The following is a 16119-nucleotide window of genomic DNA, read 5'->3' on the forward strand; positions in this document are numbered from 1 at the left end:
TTTTTTTTTTTTTTTTTTTTTTTTTTTTGAGACAGGGTCTCATTATGCAGTTCAGGCTGGCCTTCAGTTCACTTTGTAGCCCAGGCTGGTCTCGAACTTGCGACAATCCTCCTGCCTCAGCCTTCCAAGTGCTAGGATTACAGGTGTGCACCACCACACCCAGTTCTCATTTTGCTCTCTTTATAATTTGGGTTTCTTATATAAGAGAAACCATGTGATATTTAAGCTTAAGTGTCTGATCATTTCACTTAACATTATGATCTCAGTGTACATCCACTTTCCTACAAATGACTTGTTTATTCTTCCTTAGGCAGAGTAAGTACTCCATTTTCTTTATCTATTTGTCTGCTGATGGACATATAGGTTATTTCCAAGAGTTAGCTAATATGAATGGTGCAACTATAGAGATATGCATATGTATCCCCATAATATGATGTCATTAACTCTTTCAGAAAAATATCTACAAAGGGAATAGCTGACTGGAATGGAATTTACAGTTTTAGTTTTTTTGAGGAATTTCCACACTGATTTCTATGGGATTGTACGAGTTTACATTCCCACTAACAATGTAGAAGAGCTCCTTTTTCCTCACCAGTAGTTGTTACTATTTGATGACAGCCATTCTTACTAGGGAAGAATCTCAGTACTATTTTAATTTTCATTTCCCTAAAGACCAGATATAGGCAACATTTTTTCATGTATTTATTGGCCTTACGTATTTATTCTTCCTTTTCTGAGAAGTATCTGTTTATTTCAGTTACCTATATTTTTTTACTGGGTCTTTTATTTGGAGGATCTAATTTTTTTTAGTTCTTTATATATTCTAGACATTGGTTCTCTCTCTTAGGGATAACTGGACTGAGTTTTTCCCATTCTGCAAGTTTTCTCTATTCCATCGGTTTTTTCCTTTACTGGAAACAGGTAAGCTTCCGGGAAGCTTATTTCATTCATTCATTCATTCATTCATTCATTCATTCATTCATTGCTTTTCTTTGATGGTGGTGGGGTGGGGACAGTCTCACTATGTAGTTAGTGAAGGCTGACCTTGAACTTGCTTACAAGGTCCAGGCTGGCCTTGAACTCAATGAACCTCCTGCCTCAGCCTGCTGAGTGCTAGGATTACAGATGTGTACCACCACACCCAGCTTTCTGGAAGTTTTCTAACTTGATATGATACACTTATTGATTCTTGATATTATTTCTGAAGCAACTGGGGTTTTGTTAATACTTCCAAAACTGATATACAGATTTAATGCAACCTCATTAAAATACCAAGAACATTCCTCACAGAATTAGAAAAAAATCCTAAAATTCATGTGAAAGCAGAAGAGACCCAGAATAGCAAAAACAATCCTAGGCATCAAGAGTAATGCAAAAGACATCACAGTCCCAGACTTAAAGTTATATTACAAAGTTACAGTGATTGGGGCTGGGGATTTAGCTCAGCGGCATAAGCGCCTGCCTTGCAAGCAGGCAGTCGTGAGTTCGATCCCTGGTACCGATAAAAACAAAAAAGACAAACAAAACAAAACAAAACAAAACACATGTGGATTAATGAAACACAATAGAGAGTGCAGAAACAATTCCAGGCACATTCAGCTATTTGCTCTATGACAAAAGAGAAAAAAAAAAAAAAAAAAAAAAAAAAAAAAAAAAAAAAACCACTGGAGGAAAGACAGCCTTTTAATAAATGATGCTGGGAAAACCGGCAGTCCACATGCAGAAGATTGAGTCTAGATTCATCTCTCTTACCATAAACTAAACTATAATTATACTCAATCAAAGACTTAAATGTTAAAGCAGAAACACTTAACCTGCTCAAGATAAAATAGATAATACTCTTGAAAACATAGTCACAGGCAAGAACAACAATTTTAAACTGCTCTATTTTAAATCAGCATTTAAAGCTATAAATCTCCTTCTAATAACTCTTCCAACTGGGTCTGGAGTTGTAGCTCAGCAGTATAGCTCCTGCTTAGTATGCTCCAGGCCCTAAATGTGATCCCTAACACTGAACTCCTGAAAAAAAAGTAAAAGAAAACAGAATTTCAACTAGAACCCATAAATTTTGACATGCTATATTTTCACTGTCATTCAGTTCAAGAAATTCTCTGATTTATTGAGGTCTAAGTTATTTACTAGTGAAATATCCAATTTTAATGTATTTAGAAACTACTCTTGGTTATTTACTTTTAATTTTACTCATTTGTTAAGTGTTATTCTGTAGAAGTCATACTGTGTGTTCACTTTTAATTAGTGAACTTCAAGTTTAATTAAGATTTACCATAGCCCCGCAAATGGTCTAGCCTGGTAAATATTTACCATCAAACACTTGGTGTTGTTAGTTGGTATGTTTTACAATTATCAAAAGTATTGAGATGACTGACAGTGTTGTTCAAATCTATTATATTCTTATTGGTTTTCTGATCCTATGTTCTACCAGTTACTGGAAAGAATACTAAAATCTCTAACTTTTTTGGTTAGTTTCCTTCTTTTTTTTGTTTTGTTTTGTTCTTGTCTTTTTCCTTTTTATCGGTACTGGGGATCGAACTCACGACTACCTGCTTGCAAGGCAGGTGCTTATGCCACTGAGTTAAATCCCCAGCCCCGTTAGTTTCCTTCTTTCAGTTTTGACCTGTTTGTTTCATGTATTTTTGGGGGTGTTTTTGGACAAATATGTCTTATTATTACAGAATTTTCCCAGTAACATTCTTCAGCTTAAAGGTGTACTTTGTCAACAATATATTAATATAGTCAACTCAATTTGTTAATTCTTATTATTCCATGGCATCTGTATGCAGCATTTTATTTTCACTTTATTTCTGTGTTTAAATATAAATATGTTTCTTATACATGGCATGTAGTTGAATTGCTTTTTCATCTTCTTAAAATCTCTACCTTTTGGTTAAAGTCCACTTAATACTTCTATTGATAAGTATGGATTTGGGTCTTTATATTGATAGGTTTTTTAATCAACAGATTTTGTTTGCTCTTCTTTTACAAGCATCTTTGTTTTAAGGAAAAGATAGTATTTCATTCATTGTTTTTATTTCTCTTAATATAGGAGTCTTTTAAGCTGTACGTCCTCTTGTATTTTTTACTTAGTCTAGAGATCACAATGAGTATATTTATTACAATCTATTTCATATTAATACACAATAAATGGATATCTACCTTTCGCTGCCTCCTCACTCTATTATGTTATTATCATGTCCAAACCTGCCTTATCTCCTTTAGGTTTATTTTAAAAATAATATTCACTTAGTTACTCAAGAGCAAAAATCAGTCTAGATTCCTTTTTCTCCTTTATATCCCATATCTAACCAATTCCTGTCAATGTTACCTCCTCAGTGTTGTACCACAGTCGTCTTCTTCTACCTTCATTACCACCATCAGATTATTTCTCTTCTCATTTTTTGCTATATTGCAATAGACCCCTTTACTAATCTATTCTTCAAGTTTTGCCATCCTCAGATGGCCGCCCTACCATTTATGTATTTCCCAGAATACCTGTTCTAGTGAGAAAAATGTAATTTCACTCTTCTAAGCAATGGTATTCAGTGGCTCTTGTCTACATACACGATAAAATCTAATGCAGGAATGGCACACAAAGCTCTCCAAGACCTGGCCCACTGCCTATCACTGTCCAATCCCATTAACCACCACTATCTGATAACACTTTATGTATCAGCAATAGAATGCTACTTATAATTTCCTGAGCACAGCTGCTCTCATACTTTTGTGCATTAATGAAAGCCATTTCTCCTGCTTGGAATATACTCCCCATGCAAATCAGGAAAGCAAATGCTTATTCATAATTAACCTCTCAGTTTACTGCTATCTTCTTTATGTAATTTAATTCTACAAAATAGTTCTCCTTTCTCTAAGTATTTTGTACATTTTCTACTAATAACCTTTCATGTGGCATTTTGTTCTCATTGCCTTCCTCTAGAAAATGTATATCTTCTTAGAATGGTAAATGTCATCTTTCAGTTCTTAGTACTAAATACAGTGACTAGCACATAGTAGACACTAAAAATTATCCCCTTATTCAACAAGAGTTGTGAAGGTAGAAATGACATGAAGTCATGAAAAAGAGCAAGTTCTTCTAAAGTAATACCTTAGGAGCAGTAGGCAGTATAAGTAGAAATAATGGTGGTTCACAGACAGCATGTATGTACTTTTTACAGACAGAATTTTTTTGTTTTTGTTTTTGTTTTTGGTGCTGGGGCTTGAATTCACAACCTTGCACGTGCCAGGGAGGCGCTTAAACAGCTGAGCTAAATCCCCAGCCCCTACAGACAGAGTGTGTGCTAAGCTAGTATACATTACCATAAAAAGACTATAGGGTGTTATCACAAAAGGCAATATGTAGATGATCTAATACAGACACAAAAAAGTCAGAAAACTGTTTACAGCTAGGCACAATGGCACATGCCTGTAATCCCAGTTATAGTACAGTGTTTAGGAGGCTAAGGCGACAGGATCATATTATGGTTTGTGTCTGGATGTCCCCCTCAAAGCCTCATATGGTCATGGGGGTGGGCCTTTAAAGATGGCTAAATCTAGAGTTTGTGATTGATTCACTGGTTAGTGCTGGGATTGGTGGAGTAGGTACCTCATGAACCCAAGGGGCAGGTAGCTTGCATACAATATAAGGGAAGGAAAGTGGCTTGCTCCTCCTCCCTTTTGCCCTTTTGCTCTTGGCACTTATGGTAACTGTCACAGCCTCCATAAACAGTTATCTCTCCACCATGCAACTCTGCCTTAGAGCCAGTGAGGATGGACTGAAACCTCCACAAACTGTAAGCTAAATAAACCTTCCTTTCTTCATTTTGGGAATCAGGTATTTTGTCTCAGGAACAAGAAAAAAGTAACCAAAACAGATTGTAAGCTCAGCCTAGGACAACTTAAAAAGAATTTGTCTCAAAATAAAAAAATAGAAAACACTAAAAAAGTAGCTTAGTGGTTGAGGATCCCTGGGTTAAATCTCCATTATCATATACACATAATCAGTTACTCGACATCACAATAAAGCCAAGACTGAGAGAGGTCTATGTTAATCCTTATTCTATTCTGTTTTGTAATGTAGCCAAATGTTCAGCTGTCATGGCTTTGCTATTCTTTATTGCTATGTAGTGTCTCTCCTTTTCTGCATAATCTCTTATTCTCCGCACTTTTATGTGCATCTATGTTTCTCCTTTTCCTTTCTTCCTTTCCTCTTCTATCCTGTATCCATCCCAGTACTGGGAATTGAACCCTGGCCCTTCACAATGAGCTATACCACTAGAATTTATTATTATTATTATTATGAGACAGGGTCTCACCAAGTTGGTAAATTGCCCAGGCTGAGCTCAAAATTGTAATCTTCCTGCTTCAGCTCCCCAGACAGTTGGGATACAGGCCACTAGTGCAGCTCTCCTTTCCCTTTATTTTCTTCTAACGTCTCTATTCAATTTCCATAATGAACATAACCCATACTAAACTGTAGTCTGGTATTTCACCCTGATGTATGTTCTCTTTTCTTCTTTTAATGCCGGGAGACAAAGAAGTACTAATTAGTGACAAAGGAGGTAAGTTAGGATTGTACATGCCAAAGAATTTCAAGAAATAAAGAAAAGCAGATGCTCAGTAACCACAAATACAATCATTCTAAAAATTTTTTATGAATTATAATTAACCTATGTTTCAGTTGCAGTGTTTAGAATTCTAGATCTCCTGCCAATTGAATGCTGTTAAAAGTTCACGCATTATACAGATATTTGTACAGTACCTACTGTGTGCTAGGTACTATGATAGGCCCTGGCAACAGACAAAATTAAAATGTCCTTGACCTAATGGGAGGAACCAAACACACACCACAAATTAAAAAACAGGAGGTAGACTTCCGGGAGAACATGGCAGATAGTTAACAGCAACTACCGGAGGCTCTCTGAAAGGCTCGGCTCAGAAATCAGGAATGATGCGGACTAAGGAGACATGAGCCGGTAGAGATATGCTCTGCTGACTCAGGAATGAACTGGGCTGAGAGAAACCAACTTGGAATGCAGTCCTGGTGCTAAAATAGGAACAGAAAAGTCTCCGTGTGGAGGCTGGACCCCGCGCCATTGGAAACCGTGGTTTGGATTTCCCGCCACTCGGCGGCTGACTGCCTCCACAGCGGCTCGGCAAGGAGAGACGCGCAGAAGCTCTGGGAACGGGAGTCTGCGAACGGAGTCGAAAACAGGATGGACAAGGAGGTGTACACTGACTGGTGGCGAGGGGAGTGAGAGAAACTGACACTCCACCACAGTTTGACTCCAGCGGAGGACTTTCTGGGCTTGGGCAGTCCTGTAAGAGCAGGGCGCGATGGCGACTCCAGCCACACATTCCCCTCTCGGACGGGATTGGTGAAAAGTGCCTGGCCTGTGTGACGCTGCGGGCGGACTTGGTAGGCTGGCCTAACCCAGATCCCAGAGCCTGACGGTGGCCCAGAGGGGTGACTCCCGCGTAGGCTGCCTAGTCCATAACTCCCTGGTGCGCTGCGGTGGGCGGGAACACCTAGCCAGCGCAATTTGATCAGGCTGTGGCTGACAGGCAGGGAAGCTGGGCCTCCAATGTAAGCTTGCATTTTATAAGGAACGGAGAAAATGGGGAAGGGAAGCAACAAGAAAGGCTCCTCGGCCCCCAATTCTGAGAAACAGGCAATAGCGGACACCACACCAATAGACATTAAGCGCCATATAGAGAGCCTCATAGACCAATTCAGGAATGAAGTTATCAACGACCTGAAGCTAGAAGTATGCAGAATAGTTAGAGAAATGCTAAGCACCACCCAGGAAAAAACAAATGGTGGAATGGAAGAACAGAAAAAGAGGGGAGAATTGTTTGATGGAGAAAACAGAGAAAGCATAGAGTACGTGAAGCAGGTTCAAAGGGACTATCAAGAAATTAAGAAGTCTATCCAAGACTGGCATAACAGCTTGAAAGAAACTAAGGACAGACTATCTGAGCTGGAGGGCAGACTTGTAATATGGGAGAATGAAATGAAAAACTTCTTAAAAATAACAAAGAAACAAACAGCAATAATACAAAGACAAGAAGATGATAAGAGGAGCCATAACTTAAGGATTAAGAACATAAAAGAAGAAGTAGGGACACAAACAAGTGAACTACAAAAGCTACTCACAGAAATAATCCAGGAGAATTTTCCTAATTTAGCAAAAGGTAAAGATACTCAGATGTATGAGGCATACAGGACCCCAGCTACCTACAACCCTAACAGAGAAACACCCAGGCATATAATAATAAAAATTCCAGAAATTCAATACAAGAACAGAATATTAAAAGCTGTAACAGACAAGAAACAGACAACTTACAAGGGAACACCCATCAGAATTACAGCAGATTTCTCTGCACAAACCATCAAATCACGAAGAGCGTGGGGGGAAATAATTCAAGCTTTGAAAGATAATAATCTCCAGCCAAGATTGAGATATCCTGCACAACTGTCCCTGGAAATTGATGGTAAAACAAGGTGCTTTCAGGATAAAGAGGAACTGGGGGAATTTGCAACCACCAATTCAACCCTACAGAAAGTATTGCAGGATAATCTAAAAAAAGAAAAATACAAAGAACCCAGAAATGGTGGCGGGGAGACCACAATGAATGGAGCAGAGAACAAAATGAAGAAGACAAACTGACAGCTACTGACAGAAAAAGAGCTCAACAGAGAGGGATGAGACAGAGAAGAATGGATGATAGGAACAGCTATTTTAGAGAAAATGACATCTTAATAGGTATTACTGATTTAGTATCATCTTGTTTTGAAGTCTCATCTAGCTTTTGTCCTTCTGTCTCCAATGGTCTAAACAGGTTGTATCTTATTGGATTTTATTATGTACGATAATATAAGCAAAAACCTTTTAAAGACAAGGAGATTATACAGAAACCATTGTTCATTTTCTGTTAGTCGATTCTAAATATTCTGTAATGCTGTCATTCTCTTAAATGGTTTTACATTGTTTTGATATACTTAATGCTACAGTATACAAAGTTGTACTCAAGGACTTCAAGAAAAGAGTCAATATGGTAACTACTTTTGGGTCAGAATTATCTGATGGTGAAACACTATTCTGCTTAAATGGTTATGTTTTGATCTGTGCTGTTTTGCTGTTATGCCCTCTTTTTTCTCAATCTCCACTCCATTATTTACTTTTTTACTTTTATCCGTTTAAAGGGAAAAAATAGCAGGATATAATATAGTAACCCACTTTGACTTTCTATTATCTCGATTTGAAGCCCTGTATTACTCTCACCATCTTGTTTTTGACTGAGGTTCCCCTATTCTGTTTTGATGGCTAGTATCAGGTTCGAAAGTTTAGGCATCAGCTGAGAAGATAATGAGATTCATTATAACGCCCATTCTCATTGACTTTTATCTACTTTTGAAGACCTACAATGTCTCCAATGGTTTGGTTTTGTCGGTTTTGTTCTTTACTATTTTGTTCAATTGTATTATAACTAATGATATAGGCAATTCTATTAGAGATAGCGGGAGGCATTATGGTAACCATTGTTGATCACCTTGTATTATGTTTTTATATTATCTATTATGTCCACCCTTTTGACTTGACCAATTCTGTCCTGTTATGTCTCATATGGTTTTACTCTCTTCCAAAAAAGCAATAAGAACCGTGGGAGCAATGAAACCCAAAATGTGTAATAGTCATTGTACAAAAGAGAGGAAAAGAAAGTGCTCTAAACTATATAACTGCATGTATATTTAACTGTATAAGATAGAAAATGATATCACAGAGTTTTATTGGATCATTGAACAGAACTGTTTGCAGTATCATTGTTGGAATGTCCACTCTACAAGCTTTAACTTTGTGACTTGAACAATTATTTTTAAGATGGCAATATGTAATCCATTAACTAGTGATTTCCTACTGTTCATTTTTTTCTTCTGTAAATCTGTATAACTTGTACCCTTTCACTTTTTTTTCTTTACTCCTTAAATAAAAAAAACAAAAAACAGGAGGTACCAAGAGAGATAAGTCTTAGAATACAAAATCATAATAATGAAATATCTATTGATAATGGGATGTGGAGAATAATACTTTACATAAGATGATCACAAAAAGGCCTCTCTATTTAGATGACATTTTAATAAAAATGTAAGCCAGGCAAATAAAGAGCACAGAAAACAGATGGGTCAATAAATCCAAAGACATATGAAAGAAAAGGACTTGATATATGAGAAATAGAAAGGTGGCTACTGTGAAGTAAATAAGGGAAAGAGTACCAGCATAATCTATCTGTAGTAACTCATCTATAATAATTATAACAGTACCTGATCATTAATGGAGTCTTTGACATAAAATATATCAGCAAGCAAGAGTCTAAATACAACATGGTATTCAATGAAGTCAACCAAAACAGAACTACAGATTGGCCTCTTTCATAAATATGAGGATGCAAAACTTCTTAAGATACTGTCAAACAGAATACAGTGAATCATCAAAAAGATCATACATGATAATCAAACAAGCTTCATACCAGGATGAAAGGGTGGTTCAACATATATAAATCATTAAGTGTGATACATCACATAAACAGAAGCAAGGACGAAATCACGTAACCATCCCAATAGACACAGAAAAGGCCTCTGACAAAATCCAACATTCTTTCATGATAAAAACTTGGAAGAAAGGTGACATGAAGGGCCTTATCTCAATCTGATAAAAGCCATTTAAGAGAAATCTGCCAACATCATATTCAGTGAAAAATCTTGAAAGCTTTCCCCTAAAATCAAGAACAAGACAAGGATGTCTACTATTATCACTCCTGTTAAACATAACACTTAAAACATTAACAAGAGCAATTAGGCAAGAATAAGAAAAAGGAAAAGAGAAAGAAAAAACAAAAGGAAACAAATTATCATTATTTGTAGATGACATCATACTCTATATAGAAGATCCGAAAGGAATTCACAAAAAAACTCTTAGAATTAATAACCAAATTAAAGGGGCTGGGGATTTAGCTCAGCGGCATAAGCACCTGCTTGCAAGCAGGCAGTCATGAGTTTGATCCTTGGTACCAGTAAAAAGGAAAAAGACAAAAAAAAAAAATTAAATATAGCAGGATAAAAAAATCAAAATTCATTAATATTCCTGTACATTAATAATGAATCTTTTGAGAAAGAAATTAGGAAAAGTACCATTCTCAATAGCACCAGAAAAAATTAAATACAAATTAACCTAAGAAAGTGAAAGACCTCTATAACAAAAACTATTACACTCCAAAAAAAGGAAATTAAAGACATCAAAAAATAGAAAGATATCACTTGTTTCCACATAGGTGGAATCAATATAGTCAAAATGGCCATATTTCTAAAACTGTTACACAGACCTAATGCAGCCCTAATCAAAATTTCAAAAGCAGTCTTCACAGTACTGGAGAAAAGAATTCTAAAATTCATGTGGAACTAGAAGAGACCCAGAATAGTAAAAACAATCCTAAGATAACAAGAGCAAAGCAAGAGGAATCACAATCAGAGAGTTGAAATTATATTACAAAGCTACTATAATAAAAACATCATGATACAGGCACAAAAACAGACATGCGGATCAATGGAGCAGAACAGAGGATGCAGAAATAACACCAAGTACATTCGATTATATGACTTTTCACAAAGGGGCCATATACTACAGGAAGGAGCCTTTTTAATACATGGTGCTGGAAAATCAGTTATCCACACTCAAAAGATTGAACCTAGACCCATATCTTACACTACATACTAAATTAAAATACATATGGATCAAAAATATAAATATTAAAACAGAAGCATTTAACTTGTTGGAAAACAAAACAGATAAAACTCTTGAAGTCATGGGCATAGGTAAGGACTTTCTGAACAGAACTCCAGTTTCCCAGGAAATATCTCCAAGAATCAACAAATGAGATCATATCAAATCAAAAGGCTTCTACACAGCAAAAGAAACAACAGAGTGAAGAGACAACCTACAGAACGGGAAAAAAAAATGTCACTTGTATCCCAGACAAAGGATTTATATCTAGAATATATAAAGAACTCAAAAAACTTAGATTCCCAAAAAATGAATAAATGAAATAAACATACAGTGTATAGAAGAAGTACAAATGGCCATTACATACAGGAAGGAATGTCAATATCTCTGGCCATTAGAAAAATGTAAATTAAAACAACTGAGATTCCAATTTTACCTCAGAAAGAAGGGCTATCATCAAGAAATCAAATAACAACAAATGCTGCAGAGGCTGCAGGGACATTGCTGTTGGGGATGTAAACTAGTAAACCACAGTGGAAATCAGTACAGAAATTCTGCAAAAAACTGAAAGTAGGAATTCCTTTGATCCAGCTATTCCTCACCTAGGTATCTTCCCATGAGTTAAAGACATCTTATTATAGTGATACTGCATACCCATGTTTATAGCAAAAAAACTCTTAATAAGCTAAATCTTCGAAGCAGCTTATATGTTTATAAACAGATGAATGGATAAAGAAAATGTGATATTTACACACAATTTTGGAGTCTTATACTGTCTTTAAGAAAGATAAACTTTAGACATTTGTAGGAACATAGATGTATTTTGAGATCATAACATTAAATGAAACAAATCAAACACAAGTTTAAATATCACTTGATTTCTCTTATATGAGAAACCCACAATACTCAATAAAGAACAAAATAAAAAATAGATAATAGGAAGTAGAGAAACAGATCTTTCTCAAACGGCAAGGGGATGAAAACATGACAGAAGAGAGGGAAAGAGGATGAAAAAAGGAATTAAGATATGTTATATACATGTACCAACTCCACACAAGGAATGTGACCAGACATATACTACAAAAGTACCAACCAAAAAAAAAGAAAGATCGAGGATGAAGAAAAGGAATTAAGATGTGTTATATACATGTACCAGCTCCCCACAGTGAATACACTTATGCACTACACGTAGGTAGTAGTAAAACAATTAAAGTACTTTCAACTCTTGATAATTTTAAGATCCAAGAGCTATACAATAACAGTAATCCCTTAGAGCATTCAATAGAATGCTCCATTCAATAGAATGCTCCATTGAGCCGCATGTTTATTCAATAAATACAAATATCCTTTGACCAAGTTTGCTAGAATATGTTTTGAAAAAGATTCCAGGTAGACCACTGGTATTCAATTCTAAGACCTATATGTTGGTATAATTTTCTATAATTATCCCTTTCTTACCTGCCAATAACTTAGTAAGGTTTAAAATAATTAATCTGAACTGGGGGTACAGCTCACAAGTATAGTATATGCTTAGCATGTGCAGGGCCTTGGGTTTAATCTATAGCACCAAAACTTAATTAATTAATTAATTCAATTGTTTTCATATGCCATAATACCTACAACAGGATAATGCAAAACAGAAAACTGACTCCATTAAGTAAACATTGTTTCATACTAGTATTTTTTTAGTGAATGCTAAATAAAAAAGGACAAGAAATTTAGAAATTTTTATTATCATGAAAATAAACATTTGAGATTAAAAAAATTTCAGAGGGAAAAAAATCAGTGATTAGCAATAAAGTCAAATTTCCTCCAAGAAATTTTAGAAAGTTTTAAATTTTCCTTTTACAAAACAAAAAAAAACCTGAGAAAACAAGCCAAATGTGTATCTGAAAACTAGAAAACTTGCCTACACTTATGCAAGCAATTAAAATAAAATGACTAAAACCACAACATTAATCATGTTGCAAAATGTGCACATTCAATCCAGCCAAACTGGTTCTACCCACTCCCATTAGTAAAACTGAGTTGACACAGGAAACTAATGAGCTCAGCTGCAAGGGCTTGTTTGTTTTTTAATTTTACCCAGTTGCTCAAAACTAATTTGTATTTTACAGGAGTATCTTTTGTTGGATAAAAGGGGAATCAAATGTTCTTAAATAAGGATAAGCTCCGACAATGCCTAACAGCTTCATCTGTTCTAATGCACATCTGGGAAACTCTGTTTTTAACACTTTGACAGGTTCATCATTAGTCTTCAGGTTCAAAGATCTCAAATGTTTTTCTAGAGCTGTTAAACAGATTGCATTAGGGGAAAAGGAAATGTTAAAGGGAAAAATATGTTTTTTCCAGGTGCCTTTGTTTAAGCAAATGGAAAACACAAACTTCAGTCCCTAAAGCTGGTATGTGGAAGGTGTAGTTCATTATGAAACCAGAAATAAAGTCCAGTAATAAAAATAAACATTTTAACAGGAAATGTGTTGTAATAAACATTATTAGATAACCTTTTAGCCTGAAAATAGTCCCAAATTTTGTGATGACCGTAGTAGTAAAAACAAAAAACAAAACAAAACTAAAAAAAAAACAAAACAAAACACACACACACACACACACACACAAAAACCTTGAGGCTAAAGAAAATACAATCCAAAAAAGTGATACAGAGAATACATAAATAATAAAGATGATAAAATTAAGGTTTATGATAAGCCAGTTTACGCCAAGTGTGGTGAGGGGAGGCTGAAGCAGGGGGATTGTAAGTTTGAGGCCAGCCTGAGGCCAACGGATCTTCTGTTTGAGGTCATAGCAAGATCCTGTCTCAAAAAACCAAAAAACTAGTTCACTGTGCAAAGCAAAGTGCTAATTGAACACAGATAAATTCAGTATTTGTCTGCAGTTTTAACTGGCTATATTTACTACTGTTTATTTTTGCACTGATTAGAGCTTGAATTAATTAGAAACAAAAATTAAGGAGAAATATTTTCAACTGCAATTCTAGTTTAATTTCTAATGTTCAATTTCAGGTCTTACTTAGGAAAGAATATAAGTCTGATTCCATGACAACAAACACTACTGTGATACAAATCTCTAGTAAATGTGCCAAGCCTAAGTCCAGGATCTAGTAAGCACATGTGATTCAATGTAGGCTGTCAAGAATAAATGATGGTACAACCAAGGAATTAAAGAGTCACTTGAATTTAGTCAAGTTACAAATCCTGGCACAAAATTCAAACAAGTGTAGAGGCTAACATGAATGGAAAGTTTTAGGTCTTTTTAGCTCAACTAAAGTTAAAATCAGAAGACAACCCTACTAAAAAAATGTTAAAATGCTTGCTCTGTTTACACAAGGGAATTTTATTCAAAATAATCCTTATCTACACCATACATCCAGTACTACCTAAAACAAGTGAACTGCTCAGCAAGTGAACTTGTTTTCCTCCAAAATACATCACTCTTCCATTAACAATTTCACTTAATTGGCTATGTCCCTATGTCCCTAGGCTTAAAAATTTCAGCGTCTTTTGATTCTTCTTTTTCCTCAAAAACCTATTGATTTCTAACTACTTAGTCACAAAGTCCTAAAATATGTTTGACACCGCTCATCATAAAGACTTTAGTTTCAACATTATCATTAGTACTCACTTACAACTTAACCACTTTTTAGTCTCTAGTTAAAGTGCATCTTACAAACTCATGCCACACTAAAGCTCTAAAGAACAGATCATGTCACACCACATTTCAAAACATGGAAGGGATATCTGTTGAACACAGAATAAAGGTCTGTGCTTATTGGTTCAATTCGAACTCTGAGTATAACATCAATCTACTTTTCCAGCATCACTTTCTCGTTCTGTCTTCTACTTCATTGTAGAGGTACCATTCCCTATAACCAAAGACAACTAACTGGTATTTCTTAAACCTGGTCTGTAATTTCCAATTAACTTTAGAATCTACAATTAATACATTCCTTTACTTAAAATAATATTCTCCTTGATCAATTCATCCAGTTATTGAGGGTACAGTTTAAATGCTGTCTCCATGACACCTCTTCATTGTTCCCCAGCTGTGTGTAAATCCTCCTTCAGGAAACGCCTATAGCACCTTGAGAATCTATCAAGTAACATCTCATACTATCTAAAATGGCTCTGCGTGTAGCAACCTTATTTCTCTCACTAGATTTCTAAACAGGAAATTCCTTAAGGAAACTATCTGCTGAGCTTATGTAGTCATATATATGCTTTCATGAGCATACATATTATATGAATAAAGAGATACAAAAGTAAAATGGTATAATGGCAACATATCTAGTAGGAAATATGTTAATCCAGACCTGGACTATTATCTAAATTCAAAGAATCAACAGTAAAAAAGTAACAGAGTTCTCAAACTAGATTACTAAATATTAAGGTCAAAGAAAAAAATCTACATACTATTGTAACACAAAACTCAAATATCAAGACATACTGCTTGTTATATATATATGTATATATTAGCAACTTTGTTTTCTAAATAAATAAAGTTGAGAGAGTTGTTGACAACATATTGAAATAAAAAAAGGAACTTTCCCTTACTTCTACTGAGCTTTGGAAATCTTTTTTTCAGTTTCTTCTTTAATGGATTAAGGTCAGGCATTATTTCTGGAACAGCTAAATAAAAATCTGCATGAATTTCATCATCTAAAATCTGAAAATCAAGAAAAAAAAGATAATCTTAGATTTCATGTAAAGCTTTATCTTTCTGAAAATATGTAATTTCCATTATGATTCAGAAAAGAGATAGTAAGCATAATTTTCTTCAAACATAAGAATCATATGAATATATTTATCAATTATGAAAACCATCAGAAACAAAAGATTCTCTTTTATTTTCCTTTTAAAAATAGCCACAATCATTACCTAAAAAAAATTTAAATATTTGCAATCTTCCACAGGGCAGTATTAAAACAAAACTGTGTGATAAACTAGAATATAGCACCTATGTCTGCACAAGCGATGTAACCTCACAAAGCTGAATTCATCCATGTTAAAACTGAAGAAACAAACTGAAAGTTCTGCAATAAATCACACATATAAAAATAACAACCATTGGCTGCCGAACTATCAGCCACTAGCTCTGTATATTTATAATGAAAAAGAACTAATTCTATCATTATTTTCACAAAGAATTGATTTGCCACCTGTTTGCTATCAATAGCTACAGATTAGAAAGGTAGTCAAAGACAAATTTTCTTTTAGTTTACTATCCGTACTCTTCTTGTATTCACTGAACAAAGAGTTAACAATCAATTTCTAAAAGAATTCTTATGAATTCAGGCAAATGCCCAAATAAT

The 16119-nt window shown here is 35.0% G+C and overlaps 1 protein-coding gene across 3 annotated transcripts in view; it reads right to left on the reverse strand.

Moving 5' to 3' along the window:
* Mrpl1 (mitochondrial ribosomal protein L1) overlaps positions 1-16119 on the reverse strand; it is a 90599-nt gene that overhangs the window by 43671 nt on the left and 30809 nt on the right. For all 3 annotated transcript variants that reach the window (XM_063247222.1, XM_013141509.3, XM_003477663.5), the window contains one exon: positions 15362-15473. In XM_063247222.1, the coding sequence (XP_063103292.1) occupies positions 15362-15473 (112 nt within the window). The remainder of the gene's footprint in view (positions 1-15361; positions 15474-16119) is intronic.

This window comes from Cavia porcellus, unplaced genomic scaffold, assembly GCF_034190915.1.
Source record: "Cavia porcellus strain 051 isolate PalLab524CR breed Dunkin Hartley unplaced genomic scaffold, mCavPor4.1 scaffold_4, whole genome shotgun sequence".
NCBI lineage: Eukaryota > Metazoa > Chordata > Mammalia > Rodentia > Caviidae > Cavia > Cavia porcellus.